The sequence below is a fragment of the Eutrigla gurnardus genome (assembly GCF_963514095.1).
Source record: "Eutrigla gurnardus genome assembly, chromosome: 10".
Taxonomy (NCBI): domain Eukaryota; kingdom Metazoa; phylum Chordata; class Actinopteri; order Perciformes; family Triglidae; genus Eutrigla; species Eutrigla gurnardus.
In genome coordinates, this window is record NC_139924.1 from 2,360,253 (window position 1) to 2,375,000 (window position 14,748).

The 14,748-nt window shown below is 44.0% G+C and overlaps 2 protein-coding genes across 13 annotated transcripts in view; one reads left to right on the forward strand and one right to left on the reverse strand.

Annotated features, from left to right (window-relative positions):
• Nucleotides 1-14,748, forward strand: part of phldb1b (pleckstrin homology-like domain, family B, member 1b) — a 136,079-nt gene that overhangs the window by 109,411 nt on the left and 11,920 nt on the right. For 2 of the 12 annotated variants that reach the window (XM_084019912.1, XM_084019913.1), the window contains 9 exons: nucleotides 411-548; nucleotides 2,251-2,379; nucleotides 5,045-5,200; nucleotides 6,420-6,530; nucleotides 7,263-7,352; nucleotides 7,738-7,872; nucleotides 9,694-9,816; nucleotides 12,324-12,485; nucleotides 13,609-13,743. In XM_084019912.1, coding sequence (XP_083876038.1) covers nucleotides 411-548; nucleotides 2,251-2,379; nucleotides 5,045-5,200; nucleotides 6,420-6,530; nucleotides 7,263-7,352; nucleotides 7,738-7,872; nucleotides 9,694-9,816; nucleotides 12,324-12,485; nucleotides 13,609-13,743 — 1,179 coding nt within the window. The remainder of the gene's footprint in view (nucleotides 1-410; nucleotides 549-2,250; nucleotides 2,380-5,044; nucleotides 5,201-6,419; nucleotides 6,531-7,262; nucleotides 7,353-7,737; nucleotides 7,873-9,693; nucleotides 9,817-12,323; nucleotides 12,486-13,608; nucleotides 13,744-14,748) is intronic. The other 10 variants (XM_084019919.1, XM_084019918.1, XM_084019920.1 and 7 more) reach the window with 6 other exon arrangements.
• LOC311020423 (uncharacterized protein) lies at nucleotides 10,601-12,135 on the reverse strand (the record flags this gene model as incomplete). Its single annotated transcript, XM_084020445.1, has 3 exons — nucleotides 10,601-11,788; nucleotides 11,856-11,943; nucleotides 12,106-12,135. The coding sequence occupies 3 exons, from the start codon at nucleotides 12,133-12,135 to the stop codon at nucleotides 10,929-10,931; spliced, it is 978 nt and encodes a 325-aa protein (XP_083876571.1). The 3' UTR covers nucleotides 10,601-10,928.

Genomic DNA, 14,748 nt, shown 5'->3' on the forward strand with positions numbered 1-14,748 from the left:
AGATCAAACTCATTTAGAGTTTAGTGGGAATGTGGCCACAGACACGGAGATCCTATTTCTGGACAAAGCAGCAAGTACTTTCATTAGTGGTCACATGATCAACCACCATGTTTTAACTCACTCTTTGATAGAGAGGAACTTAAAAGACAGTTACATAGATGGAAATGTTACGGACTGACACTTTAAAGTTGAGCTGAAACTGCATTTCCACAATTACAACAACAAGGATGTTGCCCCAAACTGTTTTCACAGATGAACAGAGGAAGATGATCACAGGAGAGAAAAGCGTTTGTTCTCTCGGGGCTTCCATAGCTCACACTTCCTGCTCACAGCATCATCACCATGTGCTTCTGTTACTCTGCTTCTCATATTTGCTGACTTTGCTGACTCTGTTGGGGCCACTCTTCCAGGCAGAGATGGAGCGTGCCTTGCTGCAGGGCGAGAGGCAGGCGGAGCTCGACCAGATAGAGGCGGAAACGGACATCATCACTCAGCTGCAGAACAAGCTGGACGAGCTGGAGAGCGCCATCCAGAGGGAGAAAGACAAGGTACAGAGAGCAGTGGCTGGATGTATGTCTTTACTTGGTTCGAGTGTACAGGATCCAACCTTGTTAGACGAGAGAGGAAACACACACACACACACACACACTTCCTGCTGTGCTTTCAGTCTCCTGAACATTCTTCTCTGGTCCTGCTGGTTCCTCACTGTCGGTGTCCTCACACACATCGGCCTCTCTGCCTGCACAAATATTCAATTCAAAGTCAAGAATGTTTGGTCCACACAGCTCCAGCCCTACAAAGGGCCGAGTGGAACTCCTGGGTTTTCTGTGTAGCATGTTCCCACTGTGGTGGTTTGACTCGGCTAACTAACGACAGATCTTAACCCCTAATCCTCTCTCTGCTTCCTCAGCTCTCACAGTGACTGTGTCTCTGATCTGCTGCGCTCACCTCTTTCTTTACTGTGTGCATGACGGACCGCCCACCCCAACAGCTGTTTGCTTCTCTAGTCTGTGGTTCTGTAGTGCACGGGTTCTGTAGAGACTTTGAATAGGGTGTTCTGGTGGTGGACACAGAAACTCCCAGCATGTTCTCTGTAGTGGCGTTGTTCTTCTCTGCACCCACCGCACTTTAGGTGTAGCAGGAAGGAAAAGAGAAAGCACATTTACCAGCCTGGTTTCTTGACTTTTGGGTATGAAATTGTTGTAAAACAAGATTGGATCTGTATTTCCATGTGAGGGTCCCTCAGGTCTTAATGCCTGGTTGTTCTATTGGAAGGTAAGTGGCTGAGTCAGCGAAGCGGGAGGCCTGTTTGGCCCCGACGTCTCCATTATATTATTATTACATTATATTATATTATATTATATTATTATAAACCAGCCTTGGGAGTTGTGTGCTGAATGATGTCGATGAAAACTGAATCCTGGTGAAAGGAGTTAATAGAAAACTAGTGGTTCTACTAGGGAACACAATAATGCATTAACAATTATAAGCCAATGATATATTATCGTAAAATGAGACATAATGGTAGATAATAGGTAAAAAAGTAGTACTTTTGCTACTTGATAGTTTTTGATGCTCATACTTTTGTACACATCCGTAAGCTTACCCTGTGTTTTTGATCCAATATCTTAGCACCACGGGTTCAGGGAGAGCTTGGTCTATGGTTCTACTACTGACGATATGCTTTTATGGGAGCTTTCTCACGACTTTGAAGACACGAGACAGAACCCTGCCTTTTACTTCAGAGTGGTGCTGGTAGCCATGAAAGAGCCGTCAGCCTGCATTCCTGAGCTTGAAACTGAAGTAACAGCACAGAGACTAGAGAGGATGGAAATGTTGGGCCAATGTTCTCACAGCTTATTGGTGTTCTATTTGTCCATTAATATATGGGTTCTTTATGAATATTTGTAGCCAATAGTTGTCAGTGACACAGAATGATTTTGTAGCAAGAATATGTGACTTAAAATGACATTTTAGATTTGGAATGATCTTCATGTCCCGTAGGTTGTACCGACAATACGCCACCCACGTCCCGTCGCCCGCCAGCCCCGGGATTCTGTCACCATGTCTGCTGCTAACACACAGCTTTCTGTTTGCATGGCGTTGATTTTGAGCAGTGTCTCTCTCCCTCTCTCACTCTCTCTCTCTCTCTCTCTCTCTCTCTCTCTCTCTCTCTCTCTCTCTCTCTCTCTCTCTCTCTCCCTCCTCTCGTCCATCCATCCTGTGCGTGGGTGTGTTGTGTCTTTCTAGGAGAGGGCTAATGTTGAGGCCGAGCGCCGGGCCCTGCAGAGCCTCCAGGAGGGCTACGCTGAGTTGGAGAACCAGCTCCATAACTGTCCCGAGTCCCTGAGGGAACAGTTACAGGAGCAGCTGAAAAGGGTGGGTCGTCAGTCCAGGAGCACCAAGACCCCCACAGCAACACACACACACACACACACACACACACACACACACACACACACACACACACACCTTGTAGTGAGTAGCATCAAACCAGCTCATTGGTCTTCTAAACTGAAGGTGCTGGCCTGACTCACTAAAATAAACACATTTAATTTCACTTTGTAAATAGAAAAATTTAAAAATTAAACATAACATTTCATGAAGTGACATATTGGTAACATAGTTAATTATTCCACATAAGTAAATGAGACAGGTTAGAAGGTTACACCACCTTTATGTTAATTCATTTATTGTATTGTATATTTCCATAGAAATATGAATAGTAGGCAGACACAGTTTATTTTCTTCTAGTTAGAAGAATTCTCTAAAAAAATGAGAGGTAAATGTTTTGTTTGGGGATACTTCCAAATGTGTTGCCTTACTTCTTTAAACATGGATTTTCTTGCACAGTTGCAGATACAGATAAGGCTTCTCTAATATTAATAGTATTTTACAATATGTTTTATTCTGCCGTGTGTGATCCAAACCCTTAACAATAACTCCAGAGTGTTATTGTGTGTAAAGTCACAATTTATTGAAAACAAATCCTTAATAGTTTTAATGTGACAAAATCATCTGCTTCCATTCATATTTGTTGGCATTTAGTCTTTTAAAACCAACATTGTCACTTCACTCAAAATACTGTGTGCCTCACACAAAGGGAGGCACACATTAACATAACAGCACCATATATTATTACATTTATATAACCGTAATAGCAAAAACAATCCACTTGTGGATGGTGTCATTAAATAAGAAGACATGATGTACAGTTTGGCAGCCTTTCTTCTGTAGTCCCTGCTCCGTGTGGCACATAGTGCTACAGGCACCTTTCACCTTTCACCCTCCAGCAGGGGCCACTGCATGTGGTGTTACACACACACACACACACACACACACACACACACACACACACACACACACACACACACACACTCTCGGTGTATTATGAGAAGCTCCCCCCCTCACCTACATGCTACTGAACCCTCAGGTCGACACACATGGCTGCTGCCAGCGATGCATTGTGGTGAACATGCTGCACCGCATGTGTGAATCTGCATCACTTCTGTGGTTTGTCACGCCTCGCATCATTGATATAACTGCTCACTAATCAATTAACATAGGCGCTGACTAGATCCTTCTCTGTCTGCCCTCGCTCTCATCCTGTGACTTCTCTTATGTCAATTAATGCCCGAAACATTTGTTTTAGTTAGAATAGTTCTTGTAGGGCTGCACGGTGGTGTAGTGGGTAGCACTCTCGCCTCACAGCAAGAGGGTCCCGGGTTCGATCCCCGGGTCGGCCCGGGTTCCTTCTGTGTGGAGTTTGTATGTTCTCCCGGTGTTCTCTCCGGGTTCGCCGGGTTCTCCCACAGTCCAAAGACATGCAGGATGGGGATAGGTTAATTGGTGACTCTAAATTGCCCGTAGGTGTGAATGTGAGCGTGAATGGTTGTCTGTCTCTACATGTCAGCCCTGCGATAGACTGACGACCTGTCCAGGGTGTACCCTGCCTTCACCCAATGACAGCTGGGATCGGCTTGAGCCTTCCCACGACCCTGAATACAGGATAAGCGGTAGAAAATGGATGGATGGATAGTTCTTGTAGGCCACATGTCGGGTCTAAAAGTAGAACATGTTGCTCCGATGGTGTAAGGGTCGCTTTCCAAAGATTGTTCATTGTTTTAAATCCAGAGTGGAAAAACGAGCAAAGGGCTTGTATTTTCATTTTCCCCACCAGCAGCAGCAGACTACGTCCCAGGAGGCTGAGCGGTCAATAGCTGTGGGAGATGGACCTTCAGTTAGCAGCAGCATCAGCCAGGTCCGGTGTGAGCTGCTGCAGCACCGGGTGGAGTGCTGCTGCTGTCACCGTGTGACAGCAGCAGCAGCAGCAGAACGTTTCTGGTGATGGTGTATGACTGGAGGTCCGTCTCCTCGCCGCTAAGTCTCCTGCAGACGTGGAGGAGCAAACACGAGCCTCGGGACGGTCTGTCCTCCGTCCTCTCACGTTGGACGGAGGACAGACCGCACGGCCGGGGCGAGCTGCTCGACATGCTCATTCCTTCAGATACAACACAGCGCACGTCCACACCGTAGCCTCTTCACATTGCGTTGAGAATGATTTGTTTGCACCTACAGGAGAAGTTTGACACGTCTTTGTTCCTTTCACCACTTGGAAAATGATGAAAAACAAAGTTCCTTAAGAGCCTTTAGACTTTAATTGTTTCACTTAGATTTTATATTGAACTTTTGTACTATAATTTAAGGAGCCCATATTGTAGCTGTTAATCATTTGTCTGTAAATGTCCCTTGACTCCTGTGTATTACAGTACATCTAACACACACACACACACACCGGTCGCTGTGCTGCAGTAGAAGCATGTTGTTCATGACTGAGCTCGCTGTGCCTGAACTTCAGCCCTGCTGGCAGAATGTTTCAGGTAGAAACGTCAGGGTGTTCATGCTTTAGTGTTAGCAATGATGCTAGTCTGAGAATAGTGGATGGCTTGAAAATGAGCAAGGTGTGTGTGTATATATCTATAGTGTTTGTGTGTGTGTTTATTTGATTTTGTTATGAATGATGATGTGTGTGGGCCTCCATCAGGACGGAGAGGTGCTGGAAACAGGAACCAAGAAGTTTGAGGACTTGGAGTTCCAGCAACTGGAGAGAGAGAGCAGCCTGGAGGAGGAGCGAGAGACCATCAGTCAGCAGCTGCTGCAGGAGAGAGCAGAGTACAACAGCAGCGTGGCCAAGAGGAAGGTGAGGACAGGAGGTCTGTGTGGAGCAGACGTTGAGTATCTGCTGGTGTTGGCCGGGCTTGGACCTACAACCTCGAGAGTGGATCGTTTGCTTTGTGACACACTTGCTTGGAGAAGGGTCGGCTTGTTTGTTCATTTATGTTTAGCACATGTTGGACAGTCTGACCGCCTGGGCAGCGTAGAGCTTCAGTATCCAGTGATGGTCCACCAACTGTCTCTGTCTCTGCAAAGTACGTAGTGCGTAGTGTGGAAGAAAAAATCAGATCTTAATAGTTTTTCTCTGCTGTGTTTTTTATGAACAGGTGGAGAAATAACGGTTTCACCAGGTGATTTTGATGTTGTTGGGATCATTTTTCTTATTTAGACTACAAAAGGCTGAAGTGCACCACTAACCCATGTTCTAACAAAGACGTAATACAGAGTTATAGGGCAGACCATGTCATGACCAAGACCACGAGGTATAAAGACAGACCAGGACTTCAGGAGTTATGACCAAGACCGGACCAGTCTGAAAACAATGACGAGTGCTCTTCATTCAGCTCTTTTGTTATTATATATTATACTTTCTGATGATAAACATTGTCCGTATTCCCCCTCGGTCTTAGTTAAAGTATAGCAAAATGTACCAAACATAAATTAGATTTCCACCGGTCGTAGAGGAGGAGTGAGACGGTGGGAGGTGCGTTGAGAAAGATGAAGCATTCACATCCAAGCGGAGCTCAGAAAAGTAAAAGGGGGGGTAGAGGGGGGCCTCAAAAATCTCTATCTCAAGTGCTTTACAGGCGCCTCTGTGTGTACCATGAAATATGTCTTATAAAATAATAAAATAAAATAATCAACAGGCATCAGAGAGGGGAATGTGATGTGTGGGCCTTTGTTTGGTCATGTAGAAGTCAGTCATGTCCTCTCGTTTCTGATCCTTACCGATCGTGAAATCAAATCCTGCGACCATTAAGTCTCAAGAACAAGATCGGTCTCCAGCACTAACACTTCTAAAAGCTTTCATGTTTTCTTCCAGGTGAGTTTGAATGAACATAACTTGCTGCCACACTTGAGAGAAATGAAAACTCACCTGGAAGAGAACATACCTGCTTTTAGTTCTGTTTTGAAAAGGTTGTCTCAGAGAACGTGGACCACCAGAATCCAGCTTCTCTCTCTCGCCTGTTACGGCTTCCATAGGACAGCTTGCAGGTTAACGCTCCGTGTTTTGCTGTCTTCAGGAGAAGGTGTCTGCTCTGGAGAGCCAGGCCAGCCAGCTCGGCCTGCAGGCGTCCCAGGAGTGTGAGCGGCTGCTCAAAGATCGAACCCTCACACTGCAAATGCTCCAAAAGGTACGAAGTCAACACTGGAAACTCTCTCTGAGAGTGTAGGGAATAATCGATGTAGGATGCACGGATACACTTATTTGACACCATGTAGAAGTACTTACATTTCAGTACCGAGTACTTAATAATACCATTACTGTTCTAACCATGACTTTGAACAGGTTTATTTTCATCAGATAATTCTCTATATTTGTTGTATTTTGTATTAAATACAAAATACAACATGTTGCTGTTGTTACATTTAAACATTCAACTTTGTCTTTTCCTGATACAGAGCAGAATTTGCAGTATGGATATTAATGAACCTGTTTAATCAGTAACACTGTTCAAATAAATACTCAAATAAAAAAGTCCACTAGTCCACCTTAAAGGTCAGTCCACCTTAAGTGTTCCTGAGCAGCCAGAGTTGTTGCTTACTTCGGGGGCTAACCTACTTTAATCATCAGAGACTCACTAGACTGTCTGGTTAGCTTCACACTGCAGCTGCTGATAACTGATGGTTTAACATGTTTGTTCATCAAGTTATTGTTGCAGCTGGTTATTAGGCTCCATGGTGAGAGGTTAACGTCATGTCGTACGAGTACATGAGTAAAGTATTGATGGAAAATGGAAAATAGAGATCATTTTTTAAAAAAACATTATTTTGTCTCTAAACGTGCAATTTGCAGTTATACCGACAATTGTGCCTTTAGCTTCAAAAGGACCTTGAAAGGACTCAGATGTGTATTTGTGTTCCAGGAGAAGGAGAGGCTGGCGGCCCTGGAGAGGAGATACCACAGCCTGACAGGTGGGAAGAGCTTCCCCAAGTCCTCCACTGCAATGAGAGAGGTGAGTGACTCCATTCACACTCTGCTCGTCTAAAAAAAAAAAAAGCTTAAGTGAGCTTTGATGACTCGGTTGATTCCTCATCACGTTTACCCCCTTTAACTCCCAGCGGTTTGCTGATAATTGTTGAACACACCTGGCGTGTTCAGACTAATGTGTTTCTAATGTGGAGGTGTAGAGCAAACCCATCTTTGAACGGTTACGTGAGTGGGCTATCCAAGTGTTTAACTTGTTATTATTGGAAGAAGTTCAGCTGATGCAGACCAGATGGGAATGGCAATTGTATGTATAGAACAGCTGCTTCACACAGGTAGAGACCAGAACTTATCTGTGTCCCAGAAGTTTTCTATAAGAATTAAAAGCACTTCTTCCTGAATCGTTAAAACAGGAAGTGCTCCATATCAGCGAGGCTGACCTGTTGTTGGAGGATATGCTCTCCTCCCAGCATTCCCTCTGTCGAGCCTCTGCTTCCTACTTACATCCCTCTCCTCTCTGTCAGTTGTACCCCAGCAGCCCTACAGAGGTAACCAGACTAACGATCCCTGCATGAAGCCCCCTGCCTGCCCCCTCTGTTGTCTGCGTAACTCACCCCATGTCACCCATCGTACTGTTGGTGTCTCCAACTCCAACGTGACTTCCAGTCGCTTTCATTTCGACTTGGGTTCGGTCTGTTCCACACCCAGGAATGTAGTGGAAGGGACCACAAAAATCCCACAATGCTTTGTGTGCGCATAAAAGCATTGTAGCAATCAGAGCAAGTTGAGAGTATATAATGATACTGAGGCTGTACTGAATGTCATTGTATACATTCAAAGCATCTGAATATATGAGTTTGTGGTTTTTAAAGTCACCTTTCTATAATCAACGCAAGTCGTCATTTTTTGTCATCATACAGTAAATACATGTAGACGGCAGGCTAACTCAGTATGCTGCTCCATTACTGCTTGACTGCCTAGCTAATACCATAGATCGACGACATCACAGCTCCCCAAAAGCTTTAGGCAAGACATATAAATAGCCACCTGGTTGCAGTATAGGTCTTAAACCCTTTCCCACGTCAAACACATTTTTTATGTCATTTTAGGTAGTTCAATAAATGTTGACTTGTTGACTTCACAACACTCTTGTATTTCTCACAAACTTTCCATTGGGAATGTTTAGTCAGAAACATTCCTACGTTGTAGAATCGAATTCTAAAAATAGTTTAATACTTATATTAGATTAGCCTTATATTTATCTATCCCTCTGCGGAAATTCCATATTTAAACCAGGCATCAGCCTCCAGTTCTGAAAAGTGAAGCCAAAACTTCAGTGCCTTAAACTGTTATTCTCTCTGCTGGCCACCAGGGGGTGACTCCTCTCTGGTTGTATAGAAGTCTATGAGAAAATGGTCCTACTTCTCTCTCGATGTATTATCTCAGTAAACATTGTAAACATGAGTTGATGGTCTCAATCTCTAGTTTCAAGTCTTCTTCAATCCAGCATGATGTTCATTTAGTACATTATGGTCCATTTAGAGTCCACCAGACCAGCAAGCAGGGGATGCTTTAGGGGGCGGGGCTACCTGCTGATTGACAGGTCGCTACCACGCTACTAATGCAGTTAGCTACTAAGATGTCTTTAATACTTAGCTGTAAAGTTGAACCTTGAATTATGAAGCTTCACACCAGAATCCAAATGGATCCAGATCCAGTAAGGGTTCTGCTCCAGGTGCCGCTCTGCCCCTTGTTTTCATCAGATCCACCCGTCGCTCCACAGTCCAAATATGGTCACTTCCTTCACTGGTTGCAAAAAATTCAGAGATGATGATGGCCAAAATGCCGAACTGAAATGTTGATTAGAATGAAACTTGGAACTAATCGGTACAGCCCTGAATGATACATCGTCTTTCAGATGTTATTTATTCACCACTACATCACTGGTTGTTGTAACAGCCAACCAGCATGCCTGTGTGTGATATCGTGTGTGTCAGTCACATGCTAAAGAAGCTGCTTGTGTTGCTTGGTGTTTCCCTCTCACAGCACACCTTTTAACTGTAACACGAGCACTCGAACAGTCAGGTCAAGGTTTTCTCATCATATCATCCGCTCTAGGCTTGTGTGTGTGTGTGTGTGTGTGTGTGTGTGTGTGTGTGTGTGTGTGTGTGTGTGTGTGTTCGTGTGTGTGTGTGTTCGTGTGTGTGTGTGTTCGTGTGTGTGTGTGTTCGTGTGTGTTCGTGTGTGTGTGTGTGTGTGTGTGTGTGTGTGTGTGTGTGTGTGTGTGCATATACTATACATAAGAAGTACGCTGCAGTGTTGTCCTCATGGCTTCTCATCCTGTCTGACTGCTGCTGGCTGGTGCTCAGGAGTACATGAAGCTTTCAGATGTCTATAAGATGTACTGCAGCCGCGGCCTCCATGAACACCACAAACCCACCTCCCACGGTCGCTCGTTTGCCGTAGATGCTGCGTTAGCTGGCGCCTGCGAGGTACCATCACTTTCTGTCATTAGTTTCTGACTGGACTCTCCTCCCTCAGTCTCTCCATCCTTCCATTTACATGTCATGTTGCTCCCTCTGCTGTTCACGGTTAATCACACTAACCTGTCTCTCTGCTACATGAACCTTTGGTTTAGGCGTCCTGTACTCACCCTCTCTGTAGCTGCAAGGCAGTGTTCATTCTCTCTCTGAGTGCATCATATCAGCACTACAGAGGTTTAATCAGAAGCTGGAATTTTCTATAAATAACTGCAAAATTGCTACTTTTTACTTTTAATTGCTTATAAAATTTGTTTGTTGATCCAGAAAAATATGTATGTATTACATGCAGAGCTTGGTGTAATAAGTTATGGTAAGAAACTGAATTAATTAATCTAAACATAATTTTAATTTGTATTCAAATTTCTTATCATATTTTCAAAGGTCATGGCAAGTAGCATTTTTGCATCATGTTTTCTGACCTTGCAATTTAAAATCTCCAAATAATTGGTAACATTAACCTCAACCAAGAACACACATCATGGCTGAAACCTGCACCAGGCGATGTGAACGAGACTCGGCATATTTTGTACGGAAAAACAAACTGTTGAGTAGTGAGCAACTTCAATAGATGCAATTTATGTATTTATTATTTTCAAACATACAGACACATACACACACACGCACGCACACACGCACACACCCACAGGCCTTCAACAGGTAATAACATAAGTGATATGGACATAAACATTAGTTTCAAGCCCTGTTTAATCTCCTTAAACAAAATGACAAAAAATATACCCAAGTACATGCAAATCATTAATACCAGTTGGCAAACTCCGGTTCTGAGAAGTGAAGCCATCGGTGAAGTGCCTTGAACTTGCATTATCTCTGCTGGTCAAAAGAAAATGAACATACTTGTCTCTTGATTTATTATCTCAGTAAAGCCATGAAGCAGTGTAGACCATAAAGAGTATGCTTAAGGGTGTGGTTACCTTGTGATTGACAGGTCACAACATCAGCGGGAGTTGTCTGTGTTGTCTTGCAACTTTATGTTCCTAAAAGTTAATTGTGGTTTCCTACAATTGTCTTAATCAGCATCCGGTTGTACTTAGCTCCCTCTACTATCTCCCTATTCTGCTTCCAAAAACCCACAATAGCAATAGACAAAACCCAAGATGGCGATGGCCAAAACCCAAGATAGTGACAGCCAAAACCCAAGATAGCGATGGCCAAAACCAAAGATAGTGACGGCCAATACCCAAGATAGTGACGGCCAAAACCCAAGAAACGATGGCCAAAACCCAAGAAAGTGACGGCCAAAACCCAAGAAAGTGACGGCCAAAACCCAAGAAAGCGACAGCCGAAACCCAAGAAACGACGGCCAAAACCCAAGAAAGTGACGGCCAAAACCCAAGAAAGCGACAGCCGAAACCCAAGATAGTGACGGCCAAAACCAAAGATAGTGACGGCCAAAACCCAAGAAAGCGACAGCCGAAACCCAAGATAGCGATGACCAAAACCCAAGATAGTGATGGCCAAAACCCAAGATAGCAATGGACAAAACCCAAGATAACAATGGACAAAACCCAAGTTAGCGAAGTCCAACACCCAAGATAACAATGGACAAAACCCCAGATGGCGACAGACAAAACCCAAGATAGCGACGGACAAAACCCAAGATAGCGATGGACAAAACCCAAGATAGCAGGTCCAACACCCAAGATAACAATGGACAAAACCCTAGATGGCGACGGACAAAACCCAAGATAGCGACGGACAAAACCCAAGATAACGACGGCCAAAACCCAAGGTAGCGACGGCCAAAACCCAAGATAGCGACAGCCAAAACCCAAGATAGCAATGGACAAAACCCAAGATAACGATGGCCAAAACCCAAGATAGCGATGGACAAAACCCAAGATAGCGACGGCCAAAACCCAAGACGGCGAAGGCCAAAACCCAAGATAGCGACGGCCAAAACCTAAGATAGCGACGGCCAAAAACCCAAGATAACGATGACCAAAACCCAAGTTGGCGAAGTCCAAAACCCAAGTCGGCGAAATCCAAAACCCAAGATAACAATGGACAAAACCCAAGATAACAATGGACAAAACCCAAGATGGTCACCACTAACACCTAAGATGGTTGAGTCAAAACCCAATATGGCGACGGCCAAAAAATATTCGGACAATTTAAAACGACCAGTGTTATCATTTAAATGAGGAGACATCTGAAACCTTTTGGTTCCCGGTGAGACTCTTATTAGTATGTGATAAAACCCAGGATAATAGTAAATACACGATTAGTGAATAGAATAGATCTATTCATGGCAGCGTTAATGGTGGATGATGAGAGGCTCCCTATGTGGGTATCCTGTTGCCCTGCTGTGTATTAATGTACTTGATAGGTTACCCTCCTGCTGCCTGTCGTGCTGACTTGTATGCCTAACGCTGTCTGTCTTTCACCTGTGCTCTCCTGTCTGTCCGTCCTCCTGTATGTGCATTGCCTTTGGAAAGGAGTATGTGACAGTGGGACAGTTAAATCAGATGTATGGGATGCCAAAGGTGGAGTCGTCTCCTACGTCCCCGCTTCGTCAGCCCCTGCAGTCTGGAGCCGTAGACACCGCCTTCTCCTGCCTCCCCTCCCCTCATGGCTCCTCCCTCTCTCTCTCTGTGGAGGTGTGTGTGGGCTTCCTTCCTTCCTCCCCTCCTTCCTCCCTTCCTTCTTGGCTGCTGTTTAGCGGCTGTCACCAGTTCCACCAAACATGTTTAATGTTTATTTTACTTTAGTCAATTTAGTGATGCAGTCATTTGTGAAGATGAGAGAAAACCGTCCCAAAATGTGTATTTTCCATTTCCCCTACCTTGTTAATCATCTCGAGACCTGCCAGTTTTATACTGTATATACATACAGTGCATACATACAGCATGACATTGACAGTTATTGTATATCAATCTTGTGTTCCCAGAAAACATCAAATGAAGGATGCAGATACCTTATCAGTAACTAAAAGAGTATCCGTATTTCCCAAATCCCTACTACATACTAACTCTATACAGTGTATACTACGTATTAATTGTCCTGACATGCACCCTTCTATAGAATTAACCCTTTTACGTTCACAGGAAATTGAACCTAACAGGAAAAGTTAGGAACTTTTGAACTTCAAACAGCAAAATATATGTATATAATAATAATAATAATAATATTTAATGTGCTCATTTTTTATTTACTTTTCTCATCACTACAAGCAATTTATGTTTTCCAGCTTTAAAGCAGCTCCTCCAAATATTTTTATTTTTATAGTGCACTTTCCAGTGTGAAAACACTACATTCTAAAAACCTGAATAGAATTAGTATGTCCTTTGGATTTGGGATGCCTTTAAACTCACCATGCTTTGGCCTGGATTGATCAAGCAATAGAGACGGACTGTAGAGAACATAGAAAAGAGAAATCCATACCCGTACCTTTTCTGAAGTGAAGTAAAACATAAGATTAGATGAAACTGAAATGTTCTTGTGAAAAACTGGGTCATTGCAGCAGCAACATAGAATTATAATACAGACATGTAAAATAGGGATGTAGTAGCTGGAGGGTGTAACACATTATGCGGCTGCCAACAATACTGTGTTGAAGATATTTAAGAGTATTTTTAAGTATAAAAAACCTCCATAATTACAGCTTTTGAGGTTATATAAAACAAACAGGCCTACCCTCTTCCTACTGGCTTTGAATGCTTTCTAATCTGCTCTTGTCTTTGTTTCCTTTCTCCTCTTTGCCTGTCTCTGGTGGGTCTCTAGTACCAGTCTGAGGGTAGTAGGCCTCACCTCCCCAAGCTAGACTTAGAGCAGTGGTACCAGGAGGTGATGGCTGGCTCCAGCCAGCTCTGTCCTCCGCCTGCCAAGTCGCTGTCGGCCCGCAGGCCTGTGCTGCAGGTAGAGGGCCTTTCTGCTTCCTCACTCCATCTACTGTGTGTGTGTGTGTGTGTGTGTGTGTGTGTGTGTGTGTGTGTGTGTGTGTGTGTGTGTGTGTGTGTGTGTGTGTGTGTGTGTGTGTGTGTGTGTGTGTGTGTGTGTGTGTGTGTGTGTGTGTGTGTGTGTGACTTCAACCATGTGTGTGTATGAAATAGGGAAAAAGTCTTGACTTGTCACTGGCCAGTTGCATAAAACCACTCAGGCTGCACTCAGACTTTCATCTAAGGTGCCTTAGAAAAAATGAGTTGCATGAAATCACCACAAGGATTTCCTGAGGATGTTGTAAGGGAAAACCTTTTGATCACTAAGTGTTTGCCCTTAGCTACTTAAGTATTCCCCTATGCGTTTCTAGAAGGTCCATAGTAACCATTTTCCTCCGAAAATTGTAAGGGACCCAAACCAGCGTACTAAAAGTGAAATAATTAGTGAAACTTAAGACGTGGCAGAATTTATGGTGATTGAGGAGGAGGTGCCAAGATGCTCTTAGCTTCTTTTGGAGAAGCCAGCTAACACTCCCAATAATACTGTCAAGTAGCGTTAAAGGGCGATGATGTGCGATATATCCAAATACAGCCCTGGGAACTGAAGTCACTGCGGTGAAAACCTGAGTCCAATCCTGTAGACATGAGACAAATAAGAGGCTCTTAAATCCGTGAGCTGAGATGAGTTTATGCAACCAGGCACACGTGTTTAATAATGCTGTGTGTTCATGAACGGATGAAAACAAATGCCGGGACACAGCTGCATGCTGGGGCTTTTTGTTGCTTCAGTGTGAAAACATGAAGCCAGTGAACGTGTTGCGTTGGAATGAAGCTGAGAGCAATCGCCTGTAGCAGAAGGCTGTAGCAGAGAACTTCAATCACCACTTAAATAAAGTACGAATATGAGAACACTTTCAAGTCATTGCTTGGAACGTCAAGTAATTAGACACAGATACTCCGAAGGTACATGAACGCAGCATTCACG